General features: G+C 56.3%; 2 protein-coding genes across 4 annotated transcripts; both read right to left on the bottom strand.

Annotated features, from left to right (window-relative positions):
• Positions 1–1,722: 1,722 nt before the first annotated feature.
• On the bottom strand, positions 1,723–9,743 carry TMEM101 (transmembrane protein 101). Of its 2 annotated transcripts, none has more exons than XM_073325684.2 (4): positions 9,583–9,743; positions 7,193–7,373; positions 6,374–6,520; positions 1,723–3,628 (listed from the first exon to the last, which is right to left on the bottom strand). In XM_073325684.2, exons 1-4 carry the CDS (start codon positions 9,717–9,719, stop codon positions 3,320–3,322), a joined length of 774 nt encoding a protein of 257 aa, XP_073181785.1. In that variant the 5' UTR covers positions 9,720–9,743; the 3' UTR covers positions 1,723–3,319. The 2 variants fall into 2 exon arrangements, with proteins under 2 accessions (XP_073181785.1, XP_073181784.1); XM_073325683.2 differs by lacking the exon at positions 9,583–9,743 and adding an exon at positions 8,097–8,340.
• Positions 9,744–14,002: 4,259 nt separating this feature from the next.
• LOC140903966 (uncharacterized) lies at positions 14,003–21,320 on the bottom strand. 2 transcript variants are annotated; one of them, XM_073326021.2, is made up of 2 exons: positions 17,913–21,320; positions 14,003–16,821 (listed from the first exon to the last, which is right to left on the bottom strand). In XM_073326021.2, the coding sequence occupies exon 2, from the start codon at positions 16,434–16,436 to the stop codon at positions 15,375–15,377; it is 1,062 nt and encodes a 353-aa protein (XP_073182122.2). In that variant the 5' UTR covers positions 16,437–16,821; positions 17,913–21,320; the 3' UTR covers positions 14,003–15,374. The 2 variants fall into 2 exon arrangements, with proteins under 2 accessions (XP_073182122.2, XP_073182121.2); XM_073326020.2 differs by having other exon boundaries at positions 14,003–16,818.
• Positions 21,321–24,869: the final 3,549 nt, after the last annotated feature.

Below are 24,869 nucleotides of genomic sequence, written 5' to 3'. Positions count from 1 at the left end.
CATCAACTTTTAATGTGATTTTTGGCTTCTTTTTCAAGGTGTCTCACCTTTCTTTAGTATGATGTTAGGGTCTTATTAATTTCTCCTTAACCAGTGCCTAAGGCTACTGGGCACCAAAACTGATTGACAAATGTCAGCTGGGAACTTCAGAGCGGCCAAAGGGACACAGACACCAAACCACCAGTGAAATTCCAGCTAATGCCTCTAGCCCCTTTGAAAACCCCACATGTAAACAGGGGGTAAAATTGTCAGAAGTTGACAACTGATTTAGTTGGGGATTGGTCCTGCTTTGAGCAGGGGGTTGAACTAGATGACCTCCTGAGGTTCCTTCCAACCCTGATCTTCTATGAAGTGACAAAGGCCCATATTTGTAAAAGTATTTAGGCATTGATGCACTCAGCATTGTGACACCTAACTGATTTAGGAACCTAAACCTCATTTTAAGAGCCTAAATCCTATTGACTGTCAATGGGATTTTGGCACCTAAGTGCTTAAATCCCTTTTGAAAATGAGATGTCGGTTCCTAAATCAATTAGGTTTCACTGAGCACCGCAATGCCTAAATACTTTTCCAAATCTGGGCCTAAGTGACTTAGCAGCCTATGGCCCATTTCAAAGCCTAAGTCTTATTGTCAGGGGGATTTAGGCTCCTGAGCAACTTTTGCAAATGGAAACAGGTTCCTAAGTCCCCTGGACACTTTTGAAAATGCTACCCAGATCACAGACTTACTCGTGCAGCATCCCTGGCAGTGAAATATTTAAATGTCAAATTGCTAGATATTTGCCATGAATCTACTGTGAACTCTTGCTAGTCAGCCAGTAACGAGCAAGAGAAGTAAGTCTGAGATGATCTCTTTAAGCACTAGCATCGCCTGTGGCAGGGTTAAAGGAGAACCTGTCTGGTTAAGTGCCAGGAACCTGCAATGAACTCTTAAAATGCCAGCGCTACCCACCGTGAGCACCAGTAAGCCCGAGAGGAAATATACAGGCACTATAGCTTCAACTTGTTAGGCACAAGCTAAAAGCAACGTACATGTGAAGCGGAAGATGGGAGACGTTGTTCAGATAGGAGAGGAGCTGGGCAGCAGGACTCAAGACCTGGACTTGGTTCCCAGCTCTGCCACAGATTTCTTGCATGACTTTGGGCAAGGCAGTTCATCCTCAGTTCCCCATCTGTACAATGGGGATGACAACATGGCCGTGCCTCAGAGGGGTGGTGGAGGACAAATGAATAAGTATCTGGGAGGTACTAGGTATTCCACTGATGCCCGACACCTCTCAAAGTCAGCCTGCTTATTTAGGTGCCTAACTTTGTTAAAAAATTCTGGCCTATATGTCTCTCTTGCCACCTTAAGTAAGTTGGTGGCTTAAGTAAGATCTGACGTTCTGTCTCTGGAGTGGAAACGCAGCTGAAGTTTCCTCCGTTCACATGCCTGTGATTCGGGGGAAGACAGGAAGGATGGCCCAGTAGTTAGGGCACAAGCCTGGATTCGGAAGACTCAAGGTCTGTTACCTGCACAGCCATGGACACCAAGGGTTACTTTAGGCCTTTGAGTCTCAGTTCCCCATCCGTAACATAGGATTAATAGACATGGCTCAGCAGGGGTGTGTGGGATGAACATAGTAAAGCTTGTGAGGTGCTCAGATAACAGTAATGGGGACCAGAGAAGTACCACCTTGATTAAAGCCAAACAACGTCCGTTAAGAAATAAAACTCAAGGAATGGAGTTAAAAGCCTTTTCTCATTTAATCATCAGAAATACATGATGGGGAAAGTGGTTTAGAAAACAGGGAAGACTCAAAAGCAGGACAAAGTGGAAGGCTTGAGCTAGGCAGTTGAGACAATGCCCGTGTTTAAGAGCTCTCCTTAGGCGGGCACGGCACTGAAGCTAGAGAGATCCGGCATGCAGCTGGCCTTGCAACAAAAGACAAACCAAATCTGGTGGCAGGAGGCCCTCATGGGGCAAAGGCAGCATGTGACCTTATAACATGGAGCGTAGTCTCCGAACCTGCCCCTGACTGACAGTTACTAACCAGGGTTGTAAGACGTGGAAATGGGGGGTTGGGAACTGGACTTTTCTCCCCTTTCAAGCTTCCCTTCCTCACTCAGTCACTCCACCCCAGCACTCTGGAAATCCCACCTCTCTTAGGGGGACGGGTAGCAGCTCCCCTCTCTATGAAGCTGTTCTTTCCCCCAGGCTTTGGCAGGCAGGATTGTCCGGTTGTAAAGCAGCGTCCATCTGCTCCCTCCATTGGGCTGTGCTAGGAGACAAGCCAGTGCACAACGGATTCACGTGCATGCTCCAATGATGGACTGGAGACAGCATGGACGTATGCACACAGAGCAGGAGGAGAGGCAAAATTATTCCCTTCTCATCTCTGGAGCAGCTTCCTTCTCCCTCTCAAGAGCATTGAGGGTTGTTCCCCTTTGAAATCGCTCCTCTCCACAGCACTGCATCCTTTCGGGGAGCAGGGTTTCTTTGTAACCACATGAAATTGCTTAAGTAATGGAGTAACTAATGACTCCTTAAGGTGCCACCGGACTCCTTGTTTTTGTGGATACAGACTAATACGGCTACCCCCTGATAATGGAGTAAGGGTACTCTGGCTTGGCCACTGGCCCACTGGGTGATCTTGGGCAAGTCATGTCCCCGCTCAGTGCCTTGGTTTCCCCATCTGTACAATGGGGATAATGACATTGACCTCCTTTGTAAAGCGCTTTGAGATCTACTGATGCAAAGTGCTAAATAAGAGCTAGCTTATTATTACCGTTCTCCCCACCCACCACACACAATGATCCCCACACACCCCACTCATTGCAACCAATATGCAGAATTCACCAAAGACTATGAAGGGGCAGCGTTGAAGTCCCCCATTCAGTTCAACATTGGCTTCTTTCCAGTAACCAATCATCTGGCTCTCCAGAGGGACTCCAAAGCTTCCAGGATCCACTCCTCCTTTCAGCAGAGGAATTATGCTCCTCATACCACTCATGGAGCTAGTCTGACCCTGTGGGCAGCTGTTCTACAGTGTCCGGGAGGACCCCTCCCCTTTGCTGCTACACAGAGGCAGAAGAGTGAGGTTCTATAGGGCTGTGCTTAAAACACCTGTCAAAGTGCGATGAAGGACTAACGTGCTCGAGAAGGAGGCAGCCGCTGAGTCCCCTGGCCCGTCAGTGGGAAAAAATCAAATAGGAATTTTTTTAAAGTAGTAAAAAAAGAATAAATAATGGTGATTTTAAAAAAACCTAATCCCATCCCCTTCCCCAAACTGCAGAGCCCTCCCCCAAGCCTGTCCTATCCGCCCCCACATGTCCTATCTCAACCATCCGTGGCCAAGATGATGATAGCCCCGAAGATACCAACGTTCTGCCCGATGAGTTTCATCTGGTTCCAGAACTCGACGCGCCGGGAGTCATGCCAGTAGCCGAGGTTCCCATCAATGAACAGGATGACCAGGGGCAGGATCACCGAGAGGATCTGGGCGGCTGTGCTGATGTAATAGCCGGACAGGAATGACAGGGCCAGCACCCCATAGAGGATGAAGAGTAGCTGCAGGGTGATCTCCCCACCTAGGATGTGGTTGAGGTAAGCCAGACGATCCTCTTTGCTGTGCTGGAGGGAATAGGCCTGTAGGGTGCAGTGGAACAGTAAGCCAAGAGATAGGAGCAAATTCATATACTCTGAATATGTCTGTACTGCAGTCAGGTGACTGCAGCACAGTTAGACATATCCAAGCTAGCTTTGATCTAGCCCCGTCCAGCCAGGACCATGGGTACATATTCCAAACTCCCTCCCCACCCCGCCCAGTGGCACACATACAAAATGGGAAATGACTGCCTAGGCAGGAGTACTAGGAAAGGGATCATAGTGGATCACAAGCTAAATATGAGTCAACAGTGTAGCACTGTTGCAAAAAAAGCAAATATCATTCTGGGATGTATTAGCAGGAGTGTTGTAAGCAAGACACGAGAAGTAATTCTGCTCTACTCCACGCTGATTAGACCTCAGCTGGAGTACTGTGTCCAGTTCTGGGCGCCACATTTCAGGAAAGATGTGGAGAGATTGGAGAAAGTCCAGAAAAGAGCAACAAAAATTATTAAAGGTCTAGAAAACATGACCTATGAGGGAAGATTGAAAAAATTGGGTTTGTTTAGTCTGGAGAAGACTGAGAGGGGACATGATAACAGTTTTCAAGTATATACAAGGAGGAGGGAGAAAAATTGTTGTTCTTAGCCTCTGAGGATAGGACAAGAAGCAAGGGGCTTAAATTACAGCAAGGGCGGTTTAGGTTGGACATTAGGAAAAACTTCCTAACTGTCAGGGTGGCGAAGCACTGGAATAAATTGCCTAGGGAGGTTGTGGAATCTCCATCATTGGGGATATTTAAGAGCAGGTTGGACAAACCCCTGTCAGGGATGGTCTAGATAATACTTAGTCCTGCCTTGAGTGCAGGGGACTGGACTAGATGACCTCTCGAGGTCTCGTCCAGTTCTACGATTCTATGTTGCTGCAGCTTCACTGCTGTCGTTACTAAAGCTAGCTCAGGGATGTCTACATGTAGTGCAATCACATCTCCCAAATGCAGTGTAGATGTATCCACAGCCTTTCATCCCAAAAGGCTTTGGGGATTGTGTGCGCAATGGCAGCTGCTTAACTGCATGCACCCAATTACTACCCAGCAGTTTAGGGGTGCAGGAGACCAACTGAAACTGAAGGAAGCACAATGCAATTCATAGAGTATAGGCCAAAAGGGACCATTATGATCATCTAATCCGAGCTCCGGCATAGCATATCAGGACTTCCCGGAATTAATTCCTGCTTCAAGCCTGCTTGTGGTTGAACTAGAGTGGATCTTTTCGAAAAACAGCCAACCTCGATTTAAAAATTTTCTAGCGATGGAGAATCCTCCACAACCCTCAGCAAATTGTTCCAGTGGTTAATTACCCTCACTGTTAAAAATTCATGCCTTATTTCCAGTCTGAATTTGTCCAGCTTCAACTTCCAGAAACTGGCTCTTGTAGATCTTTGTCTGCTAGACTGAAGAGCCCATTATCAAGTGTTTGTTCCCCTTGTAGGTACTTCCAGACTGTAGTCAGGTACCCCCTTAATCTTCTCTTTGTTAAGCTAAACAGACTGAGCTCCTTGAGTCTCTCACCATCAGGCAGGTTTTCTAACCCTTTAATTCGTCTTGTGGCTCTTCTCTGACCCCTCTCCAATTTATCAACATCCTTCCTGAATTGCGGGCAACAGAACTGGGCACAGGATTCCAGCAGTGGTCACACCAGTGCCAAATACCAAGGTAAAATAACCTCCCAACTTCTACTCGAGATTTGCCAGTTTATTACTAGTCTGAATGTATCTAGCTTCAACTTCTAACCATTGGATCTCATTATAGTTTAATCATCAGCCTGGAATTGGGCCAGGAGACTAACGTTAATAGCTGACTTTTGCACAAAGCACCATGGGATCAGAATGCCAGTTTTACATCCCCTTTCTGAAAGGCGGTGGCACAGAGCCCCCTGCTGTCATGCTGGGGGTTCTGATTAAACACAGCCGCAGCAGGAAGGAATAGTGCCTGCTACTCAATCAGACAATAACCACAAAGACTAAGGGCATAACTGGTGCCAAAATACTATCTCCATTTCTCTGCCTCCTCAACCCTGCAGGGCTGTTCTTAGGGATCATGAAAGCTGATGCTCCTCCCACAGAGCCAATCCACGGCCTCTGTTTCTGTCCAGTCTGTGGCTTTCTAAACACCCCAGAATCCTTTGCAGTAGGCTGCAGGGGTGTCCAAAGGAGGTGCAGTTGGCAGCTAGTGCAAAGAATTCTAGAACCAGTGTGACACCCAAAGGCGCCTTGCTGCACCTAAATGAACAAAAGTAGGGAGTAGCAAAAAAGTCCACAGGCAGAGCAAGCAGGTCAGGGTTGGGCAGTAACCATGGCAGCTGGGGTGTTTCTCTGGCAACAGCCCCTTCTAGTCCAAGGGACACCCTAAGTGGCCACCTGTGCCCCACAGAGAATCCCCCCAGCTCTGAAGGGCCTGCCGACAAGAAAGAACAGCAACAGATGTGCAAATTGTAAATATCCATATTGCCTCTGCTAACAAGCAAAGAGGCCAGAGGCCTTGTCTGATCTCCCCCCAGTTGTGACACAAGCTGCTCCAACACCCACACTTTCCCAATTGCAGCTACAGCCACATGCAAAGTGCTAAATCCCAGTTTCTTTCTGATCACCCCACTTAGTCCCCCCGCTCTGGTGATTCCAATGCAAGCCAATGCATGCTGGCTAGCAAAGGCAGAGCTGTGCATGGAAGCCAGCTCTGAGCTAAGTCCACCGTGGCACCAGCCAGCTCCTGCCCCGCTGGGTACACACCACGCAGATGAGGTAGATGCCGAGGAAGACCTGCCCAGTGGACTGCAGGGACCTGCTCCGTGGCTTCTGACGATAGATCTCACCAGCCCCACTCGCCAAGATCAGGAACCCCCCAATGATAGCTATGGTTCGTGAGTACATCCTCACCTGCAGGGGGAATCACACAGTGTGTGTATCAGTTAGTGACTGGGAAATGAAAAGGAGCCCCATAAACTTAAAAGAAGTAAAAGAACGAGGCATTTAGATACATGAAAACAGCATCTGCAGGGGCATTACACTGGATACAGACCTCTCATCTTCACATTTCAGGGCACAAGCTGATCATCAGCTGAGGTCAGGAAGAAAGCATGTAGGCTTGTAGTTAGGTGCACTATGCAATCTCACTGAAGCAGCTGCTTTGGCCACGAGATAGCGGACTAGCAGGATCAAAATGGGGGCAGAAGTGGAGGGGAAGAAAAGGGTGATGGGGATAATTCTTGCGCTCACTGAAATAACAACATGGAGACTGAAGCCTTCTTCTATTCACAAAGCAGATGCAACCCAGGCATTAGCAGGGCTTACACCGTCCTGATCTCAAGGAGCAAGGGAGCACTTCGGTCTCTACGGCCTCTTAATTCTTTGCCCTCCCTGCTGGAAGAGCCAACAAGGAGGCTCAATGATGATGAAAGCTTCACTTGGATGTTGGGGGCCTGGACTGTACACTCATTTCAGATAGGCCAAACACTCCAGAGTTACTAAGCGAGGCTGGCATGGGGACAGACGAGAGGCAGCTGCCCCCTAGCTGATCAGCCATCCAGGGAATTCCGACGAACACCTCACCTTCAACCAGTCACCGTAGTGCACATAGCCCCCGATATACGCCACGTACGTGCTGACAGCCAGCTGAAGAGCAGCTCCCAGTGCAAACCACCTGCGCTTCACCCCGAAGGACATGAAGCTGGCACACAACACCGCTGCCCCCATGTCCAAGTACAGATAAGGGACGGGGATGTCGGGTTTCCTATGGGGAGACAAGGAAGGAGCTTCAATCCAGTTGGACATTTGAGGAATCAAGTCATACCACGTAAGCAGGACAAAGCAGCCACAACCCTCCGTCCGTATGTGAGCCCAGGGTGCTCAACTGTGTTTGGGCACTGCCTTAGGGAGAACTCTGCTCTCAGGCTGGAGATATTAGAGACCTGAGCTGTCTCTCTCACATTAGCCTGTGGATAAATGTCCCACTGACAGCCCCGGACAGGGAGGTCCTGTATTTCTCCTGGAGTATGTACAGATCAAATAGTGGCAAGGCAAGTTTCCCCACGTCACCCCATCAGCATGCCTCAACTGCAGCCTTCTCTAACAATAATATAATAATCCCATGCTCTTATATAGCTCTTTTCTTCCATAGATCTCAAAGCACTTTCCAAAGGAGATCAGTATCATTATCTCCATATTACAGAGGGGGAAACTGAAGCGCAGAGAGGAGAAACAAATCCACCCAAAAAATAAAATATAAGTTCTCCAGGGCAAGGTCTATTATTGTATTTGTACAGCGCCTAGCACAATAGAGGCCCATCTTGGTTGACCCATAGGCACTACCATAATAAACATGAGTAATGATGATAAGCAAAATACTCAAGGTCACCCAGCAGGCCAGTGGCAGAGCCAGGAATAGAACTCACATCTCCTGAGCCCTAGTCCAGGGATCTATCCACTAGGCAACACTGCCTTCCCTAATGCCTACCATGAATTGGAAGGGAGGCCACTCAAATTATCCAAGCTTGCTGTTCCACGTGTTCTGAAAATAAGCTCAAAGCCATTCACAGTGCCTCTCTGGGTGACCCAGCACCACACCAGTGCCATCAGAAAGGCTCCACCTCTAACTCCCCAAAGGCACATGCAGGGCTACAGGGTTTCCACTCCAGCATTAGCTGCATCTGGGTATTGCAATACAAATAGGGTGGCCACCTTTCTAATTGCTGGTAATGGGCCCTGCCCTGACTTTTTCCCCTAAGGCCCCACCCCTGCTCCACCTCTTCCCTTGAGTTCCCACCCCCTTCTCCACCTCTTCCCCCAAGGGTCCACCCCATCACACACGCCTCTCCCTTCCTTGCTGGCTGGATCCACCCCACTTTTCTCCCCACCACCACCCGGGCTCCCTCTGCTGATCCAGGGCTGGGACAGGAGCTGCTGCAGGCTAACAAGGAGCCTGCGGGCAGGTAGGAGGCAGCCCCCAGCTAAGCAGGGGCTGGGTTAATGACCAGGCACTTCCCCCCACCTCGCAGTCACTGAACTTTAGAAAACCGGGCACCTGGCAACCCTAACCAGGAAGAGTCTAGCCCCTCACATAAGCAATAGCGAAGCACCGTGAGGTAGGTACGGTAAGGAAGGATTTAGAGCCTGAGCTAGAGTCCCTGGGCTTAAGGCAGAGCCTTGATGTTCTTTTAGCACCAGCAGATGCAAGGCCATTAACCAGACCATGCCTAGGAACAGCGTGTAGCCCAGCCAGCTGCTGGCCTTTCGGGGATCAATTCTCACCCTACCTTTAACCCTGCCCTTCCCCATGACCCCAATGCCCCCCTCCCCAGCTATCCTCACTCCCACCCCCATCCCGAACCCTCTCCTCCTCCCCCACCCATGACCCTGACTCCATCGATCCTAAAGTCTACGGCCTCCTCCCCACCCCCGACTCCACCTCACCCCCGACTCCTTCCCTTCTGGCTCCTCCCCACCCCTGCCCCTCCCCAACTCCTCCCCCATCCCTCCTGACTGCTCCCCTGCCCCTCCCCCTCCCCCATCCCTCCTAACTCCACCCCACCCCCGACTCCTTCCCTGCCCCTCCCCCATCCCTCCTGGCTCCTCCCCACCCCCGACTCCTTCCCTGCCCCTCCCCCATCCCTCCTGGCCCCTCCCCCATCCCTCCTAACTCCACCCCACCCCCGACTCCTTCCCTGCCCCTCCCCCATCCTTCCTGACTCCACCTCACCCCCCAACTCCTCCCCCACCCCTCCTGGCTCCTCCCCACCCCCGACTCCTTCCCTGCCCCTCCCCCATCCTTCCTGACTCCACCTCACCCCCCAACTCCTCCCCCATCCCTCCTGGCTCCTCCCCACCCCCGACTCCTTCCCTGCCCCTCCCGCATCCTTCCTGGCTCCTCCCCCACCCCCAACTCCTCCCCCATCCCTCCTGGCCCCGCCCCCATCCCGCCTGACGCCCCCGGCCCCGCCCACCTGCGGGCGTCGGCCCGCTCGGCGAAGAGCATGAGGGCGCTGAGGCAGTTCCAGAAGGGGAAGCGCGTGAGCAGCACCGAGCCGAGCTGCATCAGCAGCCGCAGCAACCGCCGCCGCCGAGCCCCGGCCGCCGCCATCTTAGTGCGGGGCAGCCCGGCCGGTCCGGCAGCGCGCTTCCGCTCGCGTCCGTGCCCACACCTGCCCGGCCGGAAACGCGCCCTGCCAGCACGGGGGTTCCGGCCACGGGAGGTTCCCCTGGGAGGTGCGGAGGTGGGCTGGAGTCGATGTCCCCCGCCCCTCCCCCCCAGCACTGCGGGACACTACAGGGCCCGACCAGGGCAAGGGCAGCCCCCTCGCCCACACCAGCCAGCTGCTTCGAGGGAGAGAGAACCCGGGAGATCTGCTCCTCCCCTCCCCCTGCTGGGAACAGAACCCAGGAGTCCTGCCTCCCACCACCTCCCGGTTCCAACCCTGTACCCCTTTCCCTGCTAAGGGCTGGCAAGAGAACCCAGGAGTCCTGACTCCCAAACCCCCTGCCCAATGCATGCACCTCCCTATTCCCTGCTAAGGGCTGGCAACAGAACCCAGGAGTCCTGACTCCCAAACCCCCTGCCCAATGCATGCACCTCCCTATTCCCTGCTAAGGGCTGGCAACAGAACCCAGGAGTCCTGATTCCCAATTCTCTCCCCGCCTCATTCCCTTCCAAGAGCTGGGATCAAACCCAGGGGTCCTGGCTTAGTCCTTCCTCCAACCACTGCTCCCCTCCCACAAGAGGGGACAGAACCCAGGAGTCCTGACTCCCAATCCCCTCCCCGACCCATTCCCTTCCAAGAGCTGGGATCAAACCCAGGGGTCCTGGCTTAGTCCTTCCTCCAACCACTGCTCCCCTCCCACAAGAGGGGACAGAACCCAGGGGTCCTGACTCCCAATCCCCTCACCCTCACCCTCAGCTCCTAAACCCCAGCCCCTTCCACAAACTGGGATTAGACTCCAGGAGTCACGGCTGGGTCGATCCCCACCCTGCTGTCACGCTCCTCTCCCCGTCCTTCAGTGCTGCCCTGGGAGTGCTTGCCATATTTCTAGCTAATAATCCGTCAATAAACCCTGGCCCTGGGCCTTCAGGTGCCAGCCTGCAGCTTTGCCCATCGGTGTAGATGGTTCCGTGGGAGAATTCACCTCTTTCTCCCTTCGCTGGCTGGGGGACCCCGGACGGACCTACAGAGAGCTCAGGCCTGCCAAGAACACCTTACATTTTGCTCCTACAGCTGGTGAATTCCAGCGTGATGGGGGGATTAATTAAAAATGTGGGATTATGGGATGCTGGCTTCCTGCCCTTAGTGTGTGTTTTCTGCAAATGCAGTAAATCCAGCTTTAGGACGCAGAGCTGGCTGCGATGTCAGCGGATAATACCTGAGCTCACTTAGATTGGGGATGAGATGGTAGAGGGATGGGGGACCAATGATCTTCTGTTCAAGGGCATTTCAGTCTGGGCCCTGGACTTGTGATGGGCCAGATTTCCCCCACTCTCGTAACTGGCTTCACTGCTATTTGACTAACAGCCAGGTTTCCAGCGGCTCAGCACCCATGTATGTGCATTACAGATCCCGCTCTGTGCTGACCCACAGAGAACAAGGCCGTTACAGGGATCAATTATCAAACCTACCTCCAGCTGTACCAGCTCCCACTTTTAGCTCTGAAGGTCCTGGTTCAGCCCCCCTGGTGCTGGTACATATGACAGCCCTCACACGGGCACCTAGATAAGTATTAGATTTGCAGAAGCGATGCTTACAGCTGGGTTTTCCAAGCAGCCCAGCACCCAACACGTACAGCTGTTTGGAAAAACCCAGCTACTTACCTTGTTGCCCAAATGGGGGGCTGAGCACTTGTGAAAATGTGGCCTGTCCCCCAACGCCTTCTGGGCCTTAAACAAGTTGACGGGGTTCCAGCCAATGAGCAAAATTCTCCTCTTCGCCTGAACCGCAAGCGCTCGTCCGCAGGCGTGTAACTTTACACGCAGGAGTAGTTCGGCTGAGTTCAATACTCTCCCTGCTAACGAGTAGAGTCCCCCACCGCCTCCATACGGCGCCCGCTCTTACGGCCCAAGCTCTGGCCAGGACATTTTCAAAGGGCAGGTAGGTTTAGAGAATTAGGGTTGCCTAGCTTTGAATTGTACTTGAACTCATTCCGTGTGCGTCTTACCAGTTCTCAGCCTAGACCCAGGCGCTGCCATGCCCGTCGGCATTAGGGGGGTTGTGTGCATAATACCCTGTGCAGGGCATTCAGTCTGCGCCCCACCAGGAGCGAATCGGAGAGGGACATGCAAGAGGAAGGCTGGGCTTGTGGAGTGGCTGGAAAAATCTGGGATCGCATCCCAGCTGGGTCACAAATTGCCAGCATGACCTTGGTCCGGCTTTCAAGCGGTCACCACCCAGAACTGGGGTCAGGTTTTTAGACGCCCAGAGCCCTGGGGACATGTGCGTCCAACAGCCATCCTGTTGAGCACGTCGGAAAATGTGGCCCTAGCCTTCAGCTTCCTGTCTGTAAAATGGGGATAAGATTTCACCTGGGCACGGTGGAGATAAATCCAAAACCCCTTAAGAGGTGCTCAAATAACAATACTTAGACCGCTCCATTAATAGGGCTCACAGCCGTTTAGAAAGGAAGCCAGGGCCATTATCCCCATTTTACAGATGTGGAAACTGAGCAAGAGAGGGAAAGTGACCCCATAGGTCAGAAGTAGAGCAAGAAACAGAACCCAGGTTTCTAGAGTCTCAGTTCACCACCGGCATGCTTACTACACTGGTGGGGAACCAAGAGGCACATTTGGCCCAGCCATCATTTCACTGTATCTCACTATCCCCTACTGGCCCTGGATTCAGGAAACAAGACCTGCCTGGCCCTTTAATTAGCACCGAGACATTAGAAGAGGGGAGAGAGTTTGGAGAGACCAGTGGAAAACGCTGCCAACCAGCGTCACTGGGCCCGGAAGCTCCCTGGGGCAGGGGCGGTCTCGCTGTGCTGTACACACAGAATGAGGGAGCCCTGCTCCAGCGCCTTGGGAGCAATACACACAGTAAACAACACACACGCACCCAGGAAAACCAGATTTTATTTCTTTTCCACGACAGGATTATGCAGCCTGGCGGCTGTACAAGGCTACCATTGGGAAGAGCATCGTTAATTATCTTAGCAGCCAGGAAACCCTTGACACAAAGGTTTCCCAGTAGAGGACTCCACAGGGGATTTGCCCCAGCCCGAAGAGCTGCTGGCAGACATGAGCTTTGGGACCGGCTCAAAACACAGCACTGCTCTCTGGCTGCAGGACTGTTTAGCAGGAGCCTGAGCGGGGAGGTGATTCAGGGCCTGATCCTGTAAGACGCACAGCCCTTCCTCATTAGGATCAGGGCCTTAGCTGGAACAGAACCACTGAACGTGCTCAGGTGTCACAATCCCTAGTCTGCCCCCCGCCCTCCAGCTGTCCTGTTGCTCCCACATTCCCTGCCAGATCAAGCCGAGAGGTTCATGCCCCACAAATCGTAAAATCTCCTGGCCCCCAGGAGAGCTGCCTGGCTCATCTGTGACACCAAACACACGACCTGACCTGACCTAATCCCCACTCTCCTTCTCCCTCCAAGAGGCACTCGGGCCTCCTGGCGGGGCTGGACGCGGCCCCGCTCTCCAGCCACTCGCCCTCCGGCAGGAGGATTTGTAATGCACTGGTTAATCCAGAGCTGCTGCCTTTTGCTGAGCTGTGCGGCTGGGTCCGGGACTGGGCCGAGGGGGTGAATGCGCAGCCAGGGCCCTGTGGCTTGGAGCATGGTTCACAGCACCGCTGGGCCAGCTGGGAGGAGGGCTGAGGGCTAGCCAGAGGCTCTGGACAGCACCCTGCGACCACAGCCAGTACCCTGCTGCCGAGGCCTCTGTGCTCTTCAGGGCGTTGGTTTAGGTGCAAAGGGAGGGTCAGAACTAGGCCAGAGCTCCTAGGCAAGCTTCCCCCAGGCAGCCCTGGCCTCAGGATTGATGTGGAGCAGGTGGGTGGAACCTTATGGCTCCTTCCGGCCACTGAGTCAAGGGCCCCCCACTAGCCCACAAGGTTTCACTTGCAGAGCAAACAACCAGCTCTGCCTTGCAGCTCCCCACCCACTGCCCTGGTGTCACGGGGTCCCCGGGCGATGCTCTGGGACTGCTCCCCATGAAGCCAGGCAGGACTCTGGGGCAGTCGCCTTTCTGGGAGCAGCCTGTCTGCAGGACACACAGCTCACACAACTTCCACCTTCCTGGGTCTGACCTCGGAGCATTCAGCATCCTCTGCCCCTCCGTGCGCTTCCCACAGTGAGTCCGCTCAGGCGGGGCTCCTGGGGAAGCCAGAGGGTCCTGCTCCCCAACTCCGCAGTCAGACGTGACTCTCAGCCAGCCAGTAAAACAGAAGGTTTATTAGATGACAGGAACATGGTCTAAAACAGAGCTTGCAGGTGCAGAGAACAAGACCCCTCAGCCGGGTCCATTTTGGGGGGCAGTGAGCCAGACAACCCCGTCTGCCCCTTCACTCCATGTCTCCAGCCAGCCCCAAACTGAAACTCTCTCCAGCCCCCTCCTCCTCTGGGCTTTGTCCCTTTCCCACCGGATTCCTTTGTTCTCCAACCCTTTAGCTCTCACCTTGCAGGGGGGAAGGGCCCAGCCCATCAGGTGCCAGGAAACAGGGTGTCGGCTATTCTCTGTGTCCAGACCCCTGCACACACCTGCCCTCTAGGGCTCTGCAATGATCATACACCCTTACCCCACCCCCTAGATACTTAAGAACTGCCTAGGGGAAACTGAGGCACCCCCACACTATTCAGAGGAACCATTAAGAACAGTCCCACTTCATCACACCTGGCCTCCAGGGGGAGAAGCCAAGGGAAGCCCCAGCCGCCCTTGAACCAGCGCTTCCCACAAGGCAGCGCTTTAACACTGCCCCCCACACGGCAACGGGCCAGCTCGGCGCAGAGTGCGGGGGACTGAGAACGGCGGGATCGAGCGTCAGTACCCCCGAGTTCTATTCCCAGATCGCTGCGCTGACCTTGACCAAGGTGCCGTGCCTCAGTTTCCCCAGTTGTAAGGCAGGGGTAATCCCTGCCTCGTAGGGGAGGGCTGCGAGGCCTCACGGAGCCAGAACTGCTGAGTTGAGGGGCAAAACCAGAGCACCGTTCCCTTTTCCCTCCCATCAGCCCTGTGGAGCCAGCGTAGTCGGGGGGGGGGGGGGCGGGGAGGGGATGAGATTCCCTCCCTCCCCCGCTTCACCACGTTCTAGTCAGCTACATCTGTGCAATCCCCCCATAGGCCAGCAGGGGGCAGGAGAGGCGTCACTGAGGGCAGCTATTAAAAGGCAGCGTGTGGGGGTGGGGGTGCCCGAGGGAGGGTTTGAAGGCCGGGGAGGGGAGACAGGTGCAGGGGCGCGGCAGGGCTGCCGTTGGCGTGGCGATGAGCCGGTGAAAGGAAGGGACCTGGCCCAGCTCTCAGCCCCTGCCCTTTGAGAGGGGACAATTTGTGGGGATGGGGGGCAGGGAAATCATTTCCCTCATGTCCAGGTGCACGTTTCGGGACCAAGTGGGAGGCCCCTGCGGTCAGTGCAGCAGCCGCGGCTCTGGGCAGGGCGGCGCTGGATAAACCGTCCCCACACCAGGCATCTGGGCTTGGGTCCCGGGGAGCTGGGAATAGGGCCCGTCAGCGCAGATCCAGGAGAGCTCAAAAGCCGCGGCAAAGGACCCGGCTGCTTCTCACGCACCAGGCGCCGGCTTTCCCACCCCTCATCTCACTTCTCCTGCAGGTCGAAGGGGCCGTCCAACTCGTTCCAGTTCTTCTCCTGCCTCTTCTTCCTGTTCCTCTCCGCCATGACGATGGCAGCGATGACCGTCACCAGGACGGTGACCGTGATCACCAGGACAGTGGCCGTCTCGGCCACGCACAGCTGGGCGTCCACAGAAACCAGAGGCAAGCCGGCCAGCTGCCAGGGACTGGCACAGGTGATATTGGAGTAGTCTTCCACGTGGAGGTGGCGGACGCTCAGGATCTTGCTGAAGACCCGCTGGAGGTCACAGTCACAGGCCCAGGGGTTGCCGGCGAGCTGGAGGTGGGTGCTAGGTGTCTGGATGTTCAGGATGGTCTTGAATTTGAGGTGGATGAGCTGGTTGCCGGTCAAGGCCAGGAGGTTCACGCTGTGCAGGGAGGTGAAGGCCTCCAGCTCGATGGCGCTGATGTTGTTGGTGCCAAGGAAGAGGACTTCCAGGTTTTGGAGCATGGAGAAGAAGCCGTTGTGAACAACCCCCAGACGGTTGGACTGGAGGTAGAGGTACCGGAGCCTGGACAGGCCCCGAAAGGCCCCCTTCTCAATGGAAGCCACTTGGTTGTAGCTCAGGTCCAGCTTCTCCAGGCTCTCCAGATGCTGCAGGCTCTCATAGCCCACGGCCGACAGCCGGTTGTAGGCCGCCTTGAGCTCCTTCAGGGAGGCCAGATCATCGGAGAAGTCAGCAGGCAGCTGGGCCAGGAGGTTGTGGCTGAGGTCCATCTTCTCCAGGAAGCCCAGGCCCGTGAAGGCCTTGGGCCAGAGCTGGCTGACGGAGTTGTGGGCCAGGAGCAAGATCTTCATAGACCACAGGGCGTCGAAGGAGCCTGCCTCAAGGCTGGTCAGGTGGTTGTGCCTCAGATCCAGGAGCCACGTGCTGGACGGGATGCTGCGGGGGACGTGGGCCAGGCGCCGGCCACGACAGTCCACGAAATCCGAGGATTCGTAGCAGACGCACAGGTGCGGGCAGGCCTTGGTGGCTCCTGCCGCTAGGACCCAAAGCGGGAGAGCCAGGAAGAAGGGCAGCATCATGGAGGCAGGCTGCGGAAGAGACTGGCCCACATAGAGCAGAACCCCAGCGCCGGCGGAAGGAGAGAGAGGGCACAGCCAAGCCGGCAGCCCCGTCCGGATCGCTTTCCGCCCCACGGATGGGGGGAGGAGGGGGTCTGGTTTCCTTGGAGGAGGCTGTAACAAAGAGTCCTTTGTTGAGTGACGAGCCCAGAGCTTTCTTGGCCTCTCTCCTTCCAGGTCAAAGCAGGAGACGGAACCTGAACGATCCAGCGGGGAGAGAATGGCTTGGATAGGTCCTCGGGCAGCGGAGTGCCTTCGCCTTCCCTCCCGGGCTCCTCTTTCCAGCCCTGCCGGCCAGCCCCTCGCTTCGCCAGCGGGGCCGTGGCCTTGCCTTGCGCTAGATCTGCTGGGCAGAGGAGGGAAGAGAGCAGCCGTTAAGGGGGTACCCACGCTGCTCCCAGGGCTGCCCGTTCCAGCCAGCAGAGAGAGAGAGAGAGAGATGCTCCTGTCTCGGGACAGAGGCGGGTGCGGGGCAAGGTTTTTGTGCTGAGCCTTAAGGAGGCACTGCAGGGGTGGGGCAGGAGCTTGAAGACAGCCTGGGCCCTGGCTGAACTTGGGGGTGAAGCAGATCCCGGTGGAAATCAGACTGCTCCCCAGGGTGCCCTAGCCTGAAATCTCGGTAGCAGCGTACGGAGCGTTCCCTCCTGCCCCCACCCCCCGGCACGCCCCCTACACTGGGGCTTGCAATGGGGGCAGTTTAGGGTTGTTGACGTCAGCTGCTGCCCTGGGGAAATGCCCCCCCGGATGCTGGCAGCAGAGGGGTCAGGGGGCAAGGGATGAGCATGCCAGGATCTGGGGATGGAAATCTGATCTGCACTGGTGGGGGGGCACTTCCCACCCCAGCTCCGGCTCACAACCAACTTCCCATCCGGCCTGTGCCCGCCTCCTCCTTTTGACAGGTGCCCTCCTCACGCCTCCTCTCCCCATGGCTCAGCACTGCCCCCTGCCCACCATAAGGAGGTCTCACAGCTAGGCCAGTGGCCCTTGGGCAACCTGCAGCAGCAGGAGATTGGCAGCAATCACACCCAGCCAGCTGCCGGTTCCAACCGTTCCCAGAGACTGGGGGAAGACGGACTAGTCCCCCATAGGCAGGGGGCTGAGTGCCGTGGAGGCTGGGGTGCAGGGGAAGGGACCCAGCCCTACTCCGGGCTGGGGTCTAGACCCCTGGATTCTTTGTCTGCAGGGCTAGAGAGGCATGCTCCGGGCAGAGCAGCAGAAGTGTTTCATGGGGGTGGAGGTGGCTAGCTCTTCCCTGGCACCCAGAGGCAGCAAGGAGGATGCCCAAAGCACTGCACCCACAGAGCCTGCCTAGGGCCTTGTGGGGAGGGAACAAAAAAAAAAAACAACTAGCCCTGGCCCCATCCCTCTAGCCACATGGAAACCCTCCCATGGCACCTTCCATCTACTCCTGCTGCCACGAGTGCAATTAATCCTTACCTCAAGCGGCAGGGTTCTGTGCGTCAGTGGTATAGGTCCTGGGTTCAAATCCTGCAGCCAGTGCTGGAGAACGTGCATTACAGAGTCCCACACTTTGGTTTTTCCTGCTTAAAAAAAAAACTAGGAAATTACACACACCCCCAAAAAAATATCTACATTATGGGAATGTCACTCAGGTCTCAAAGTTAAGCACTCAAGACAGTTTGGCAAAAGCAGCATTAAGGTTGCCCTCGCAAGTGTCCACCCTGTGCAATGAATGAGCCCCAGGTCCGGTGGGGAGCAGAGTGACCACACGGTCCTGTAGTTATCGATTGCATCATAACGAGAGCGGCAGGGAGGGGGGAAATGTTGGGGCCAAGGCTTCTGCTGAAGAATGTGGATTCCGGTCGCCTGAAACGTTTCACGGATTTGGAGCGATTCTGGAACTGACTCAGTCAAACCGAGAACGGGCGTCTCCAGGCAGGTCAAAAGGGTTCGTTTCGGCGTCATCAGGACGAAACGTTTCCATTGGCCAGCCCAGACTGGCAAAACAGGAGCTGGGGCACTCAATCCTTTGCCCGGCAGCTGGGGCACTCGCCCAGGGCCCGGGAGAGCCCGGTTTGAATCCCCAGGTTGGAGCTGGGGCTGGAATGCAGAGGACACCCACGGCTTAGAGGGAGGCCACAAGCCCTGGGCTAAGGGAGTCACAGCCCCTCGCTCTTTTGATTTAAATTTTCACTGGTGCCAGGACTAATGGAGGCGGGGAGGGGCGGTAACGTGACAACAGACCTTGCGATTCCAGCAGTTCAAGCTTTGTAAGCCGTCAAACGCAAAATGGCAGCATCGCATGGCCACAGACCAGGGGACTAGGCGGAAAAGCCGACTCTCAGAAAGCTCCAAGTAGCATTTCCCTGGCTGCGCCTCTCCGGGCGTTTTGATTCTTCGCCCTAGAAAGAGCCTTTCGCCAGCTTGCGTGCGCCCAGCGAAATGGACGTTTCGCCACATTTCCCGGTTAAAAATCACCCCCTTCCCCAGCCTGGGCCGAAGGAAGGTGGCATCAGCTGCGAGTCTAGCCCCCCCGTCCCTTGGCTTGGATTAAACACCCCCATGAAACGTCTCATGGGGGGGTCGAACAAAACAACATTTTTCAGAATCTTTGGGATTGGCTGGATTTTTTTTTTTTTTAAATCCGTGTTTTCCGTTTCCCCTGGCAATCTTTCGGCACTGCCAGCAACTGAAAAATCCCTTCTTTGCCAGCTTTACTCATAACCCACCTGCCCAAGGGTCCAGAGCAACCTCACGTCTAGCCCGGCCTCCCCCCTGCATCGTTCAGAGGTGCACAGAAAGGACCGCAGCCCCCCCGCCCCAGAGTCCGTGGGACAGTCCCGGTTCATCCTATCCCATCGATCCCTACTCCATGGCTTTCACCCGCGAAGCATGAGTCCAAGAAGGGGGGGCATCGAGATACACACCTCTAACCCAGCTGTACCCCCAGCATGGCCTTTGGGGGTTTGCACTGAGGGGCAGCTCCTCCCTAGAGGAAGCAAAGATCTGTCTGTCTAGGCACCCGCAGGGAGGAAGGGAAGGGGGGATATATACACACCCCTCCACCATTCCTGATCACGCCTGGAGAAGCAAAAGGAAGGAGGTGCCCCCTGCAGCTGACCCTTCCTGGGTGGGCTGTGCAATTTCTGCAGCCTGGCCAGGGCAGCCAGAGCGAAGGGGTGAGCAGCTGGCCGAGCGAGAGCAGCTGGCCGACTTGAAAGGCAGCGAACGCCAGAGACGCTCGCCCCCATCCGCCCCGACGGCTGGGGACCTGGACGTACCTTGGAAGTCAGGCCCGACTCGACCGCAGCCCCCCGCGTCCCGGTCCCTTGGGCATGCAGAGCGCTGGCTGCCAGCTGCCAGGAGAGGATTGCCTTCCCAGGAGCGAGCAGAATCTAATCTGGGCTCGGGATTACTGACGCCGCCTGGCTCGGTGCCACCCCACCCTGCCCCTCGCGCATCGTGATACCCTGCAGGAGCCGCCACGGCAGAGGAGGCCATGATATCAGAAGCCAGCCAGGTGTGTGTAGGGGGCACTGCTGGCCTATGCCCAGAGGGCCTGGGCAGGCTGGAAAGACAGGGGTTTCATCCTTCCACTCTCCTCTGGCCTCTTCAGTTGGGGGGCTGGCTCGGGCCCACCCTAGAGTCCCCTCTACCCGCAAGAGGGGCCCTGTCTCCATGCCTACAGGAGCCCCCAGGGTCTGCCCTTCTTATCCTAGAGGGAGCGTGAGCTAGTGGTTAGAGAAGCACACCGCCCGGGGCCTGGATTCCTTTCCTGGGAAGGGACTATGGGGCTGGCCCGTGAAGCAGAAGACAGGGAGCCAGGGGCCCTGCCACCCACTTGCCGTGCCAGCTGGGATGAGTCACCGACATCATCAAAAGCCGCCCCAGGTGTTAGGAGCTTCTCTTGTTGGGTGAAAAACGCCAGGCACCCTGGCTTCACCTGGCAGCACCCAGCACTTTAAGGGGCCATGCAGGGGCATCCCCCACCCTGGGCAGCCGAAAGGCAGTTACCTCTTTTAGACAACGGTGGCCTCTGCATCTCTGGGGAGCACCGTCGCAGCCCAGCTGTCGAATGAGCTACCTGACCCAATGGGGGCGGGGGGGTAGAGCAGCTGGGGGTCTGCCCAAAGGCAGGCGCAGGATTGGAGACAGCATCACTGGGACCCAGCACCCCCACGTAGAACAAGTGACAGGGCCTGCTGGGTGCCCGGGGTTTATATTTACATCCCACCACCTGCAAGCTCCCCCTTTGTCCTGGCAGTTGGATCCAGGCTCCTTCTTTGCCCCTTGTCCTAAATGCCGCAGGACGTTGCTGCATGCCGTGAAACAGCTGCTGCACTCCACCCCAGAGCTGGCTGCCTTTCGCTGGCAAGCGGAGCGCTCCAGATCCACACCAAGACATTTCGGTGAGACACACAGGGACAATCAGGCTGCTCCTTTGCATGGTCCTGGGATTCTAGCTTAGTGTAGGCCCTTCTTCCCCCCCACAACCCACTTCTCCTCCCACTGCAGTGAGATTTCAGCTCTCCAGCCAGGATCTCCAGCAAAGCCCCGGGGTTTCAAATTCACGGGCCGGTAGTGTGGCGTCTCACGTTTCACTCCCTCAGACCCCAAGCCAGCCATGCAAAATTCATCACCCTCACGTCTCATCCATAATTCAACAGCCTTCCCCACCCCCAGCAGCTATCAAGGCTAGTGTCCAATAAAGACGTACGAAGCCAGCGCTCCCAGCCTGGCCGGACACCTGACACGCTGGGACATGCTCCATCTGGTGCACACGCACCTGGGGGAGGGATGGCCACCGGTACCCCAGCTCCCTCCCCCCAGCCGCCACCTCCCTCCCTTAGAACAGATCGCACAGCTGTAGCTAATCTACCCCCCGCTCCCCCAGAGAGATGCTAGGACTGCCCCGCTCCCTACAGCGCCCCCTGCCAGGAGGGGCTGGGATTGCAGTCACTGGGGGTTCCCCCCCACATCCAGTGCTCCTGCCCCGCTCCCTACAGCGCCCCCTGCCAGGAGGGGCTGGGATTGCAGTCACTGGGGGCTCCCCCCACATCCAGTGCTCCTGCCCCACTCCCTACAGCACCCCCTGCCAGGAGGGGCTGGGATTGCAGTCACTGGGAGTTCCCCCCCACATCCAGTGCTCCTGCCCCGCTCCCTACAGCGCCCCCTGCCAGGGGGGGCTAGGATTGCAGTCCCTGGGGGTTCCCCCCCACATCCAGTGCTCCCGCCCCGCTCCCTACAGCGCCCCCTGCTGGGAGTGGCTGGGATTGCAGTTGCAGGGAGCCCCCCTCCCCAGTGCTCCTGCCCACTTTAAGGCCTTTCGCAGAGCCACGCTCAGCCGACTCCACCCCAAGGAGCAGGCCCTCGAACAGCAAATGACGACCCCAGCCCTTCCCGCCTCCCACAGCGATGCCAACACACCCCCAGCAGGGGCGCTCACAGACCGTGCAACGTGCAGGCGGCTTTGTGCTAAGGGGCTCTGGGGCAGGCCTGCCCGGAAAAGTGAAGTCGCCCCAACTACATTGCTGCGGGGAAGGGGGGGGTGCAAAATCCACCCCCATGAGCCACATAGTTAGGTCCACCTGTCCCCTGGAAGGTGGATTAACACCAGTGAGGGTGGGGGCCCTCCCGTCGCGATGGGTGAGCTGGGCCACCAGAGCGTGAAGTGCGTAGCCCCAGGGATTCAGCAAGAGCGGGACTTTCCGCCCAGGATACCGGGGGACTCGCTGGGCATGAGCCTACCGCTCCTAGGCCCTTGGCAAAAGCCACACGCGGCCTCATTTGTGAGGTGTTGGCCTGCCTGGCTGGCGGGGCCGAGATCACCGCTTGCTACAGCCGCTTCACTGTCCCCCACCAGACGCTCCCGCTGGACGAAGCCGCAGCCGCCAGAGCACCCGACTCAACGCGACACCCATGGAGAGGCCCAGGGAGGCTAATATGAAAACGTGCGAGACAGAAGAGGAGACGTACCGGAGCCCCAGGTATCAGATCAGAGCAGGGGCTGGCCCACACGGGGGACAGATCCAGACACTGCGTGGACCACAAAGCAAAGGGAGTGTCTAGGCCCAAGTATATAGGAACAGGCGACAGGGGATGGATCACGTGATGATGCCCTGGTCTGTTCATTCCCTCTGGGACACCTGGCACTGGCCACTGTCGGAAGACAGGACACTGGGCCAGATAGACCTTGGTCTGACCATACTTATATAGGCCCTTGTAGATGGCACGATTTGCTAAGTCAAATCCTTGGAGCAGCACGATTAGAATCTTCCTGCCAAGCCGCCAACAATTCAGAGCCAGAGGCAGCAGGAACCCCAACCCCCCGTCACACTGCATGCAAGGGGAGCAGGCAGGCGGGCGTCCCTCTGTGCTCCTTGAGACACGCCTGCCACCCCTGCAAGCATGCACTTCCCCCTCTCCCCCTGCCCCAAGAGACATCGGCCTCTATTCAAGGTTGCACTGAAGGAGGCTGACAAGCTTCAGACAGGGTTCGTAAGTCACTGCTGCTTGCAGACCGCTTGGAGATCCTGAACAGAAGAGAGACACTTCTCTTGCCCTTTAACAGTCTCTTTCCAAAGCTTGGCCACAGTGCACGTGCCGTAGGGGCTCCATGCAGTCCGAGGAAGGGGCAAGAAACCCCAGTTCAGAAAATTCTGGGCTTACCTATCCCAGAGAAGTTTCTACCAAAACCCCCTCAGCAATTGGCTGAGGCCCAGAAGCATCAGTTCACAGCCCACATTAATGCAACTGTGGCTGCCCTGAGCCATCTAAATCCTTTTCTGAATCCTAAGCAGCTCTCGCTTCAATTATATCTTGTGGCAGTGAGTTCCACCAGTTAATCCTCTGGCCCGAATGGATATCACTGCTACAGACCATTTATCTCAGACACCCTTCTTGCAGTTCCAGTAGTTTTCCAGCTGGAGTGGGAAGCATAATTCCCCTGTACTCCAGCAGAGGCCAGCCGTGCACAGCTAGGAAGCGTAATATTTCTCGAAGCAGCTCCGAGGAGCAGAATCCCGCCCTTGAAGAATGATTTCGATTTCGGTGCCAGCCCCACAGAAGGCAGCCATCAGCCTTCCAGAGCACCAGGGAAACCCCCACCTCATCCCGCAGCTTCAAGCCTTTTAAACAGCTCTGATCTTTACCAAGAGACAAGCTTGTCAGGTGCTTTGGCCTTAGGGGAGTTTGTCCCACTCCCCCCCCCCCAAGTCCTTACTGCTTCCAGCAGCCAGAACAGGCATGTGACCCTGCTGGACAGAAAACGCACAGCAAAGCTGCATTTAAGCCCACGGGAGAATGTGCTGCCCTGCTCACCACGGCATGTTAACGGGAGCACGGCCGCGTAGGCCTAGGGTCAACTTCTGCAAGCCGCCCCTGCTGGATGTGGGACCCCCTAGAACACATGGGAGGGGGGCCCACATCTCCCACACCTGATGAGCTGCTCAGTGTCGTTCGAAAGCTTGTCTCTCTCGCCAGCAGAAGTTGGGCTGTACAAGGTAGTACCCTCCCCCACCGTCCGCCCCTAGCAGACGTTCATGTAGCAGCCTGTGCCCGAGACCCCCCCAGATGTCCGCTTCCCCCAGGAGGCTGGTCACCACCAGCCCTACTTAGTGAGAGGGCCCAGGGAAGGGAGACAGCCTTGTTATGGGGCCAGGACCCCAGCGATGCTTCAGCCACTGTGCGAGTGTGAGAGAGATGCTGTCGGAACAATGGAAAACCAACCGCCAAGGCCTAGCCCGGGCAGCGGCTGGGCCAAGTGCGGGGCAGCTGCAGTTCTCTCCCTAGACCCGAAGGGGATGGATCTGAGCGAGCTTCTGGGCCAAGCAGCTTTCCAAGCATCGCCCTCACCAGCAGCCTCTGCTCTCGAGCGAGGGGCAGAGAAGTGGCTTCCTGCTGGGAAAGTATCCCCATGGCTGTAGGGCAGCCCGAGGGCTCAAGGCAGTTAGCCAGCCAGGCAGACACGCTGCTAGACCCCTTCTCCGCAGGACAATTCCCCTCTCCTCTCCCTGCTGGAGAAGGGGTCAAGCGCCATCAATTGGCTCAGTAACAGGGTCCTGGAGCCCTTCACCTCTAGGTTGAGCCTGATGGGTTCTTGCAAAACTCCCGCCAAGCCACGGCTGGCCAGTGGCCTGGAGCGAACTCAGGGAAGTACGAGGTCTCCGTGCAGAACCCACAGCACCTGCTTCCCAATAGCAGCAGCCCCATGCTGATGGGCTTTGGCTAAGAGCTGGATGGGCCCAGCCGAGGTCTGCATTGGGCCCCACACATGCTCTATGTGGTCTGCGGCCTGATGCCGCTCTCCTCCAGGGCTGGTTTTTTCCATCTGTGCTACAATTAGTTGGTTAAGAAAGTTGTGGCCCGTATGGGGTCAAGGAGGTGTGACCCCCTCCTACACACTAGGCACAGAGCAGGCAGAGCCCATCTCTG

This window comes from Lepidochelys kempii, chromosome 27, assembly GCF_965140285.1.
Source record: "Lepidochelys kempii isolate rLepKem1 chromosome 27, rLepKem1.hap1, whole genome shotgun sequence".
NCBI lineage: Eukaryota > Metazoa > Chordata > Testudines > Cheloniidae > Lepidochelys > Lepidochelys kempii.
The sequence above is the reverse complement of the archived record's forward strand: the minus strand, read 5'-3'. Positions and strand labels throughout refer to the sequence as shown.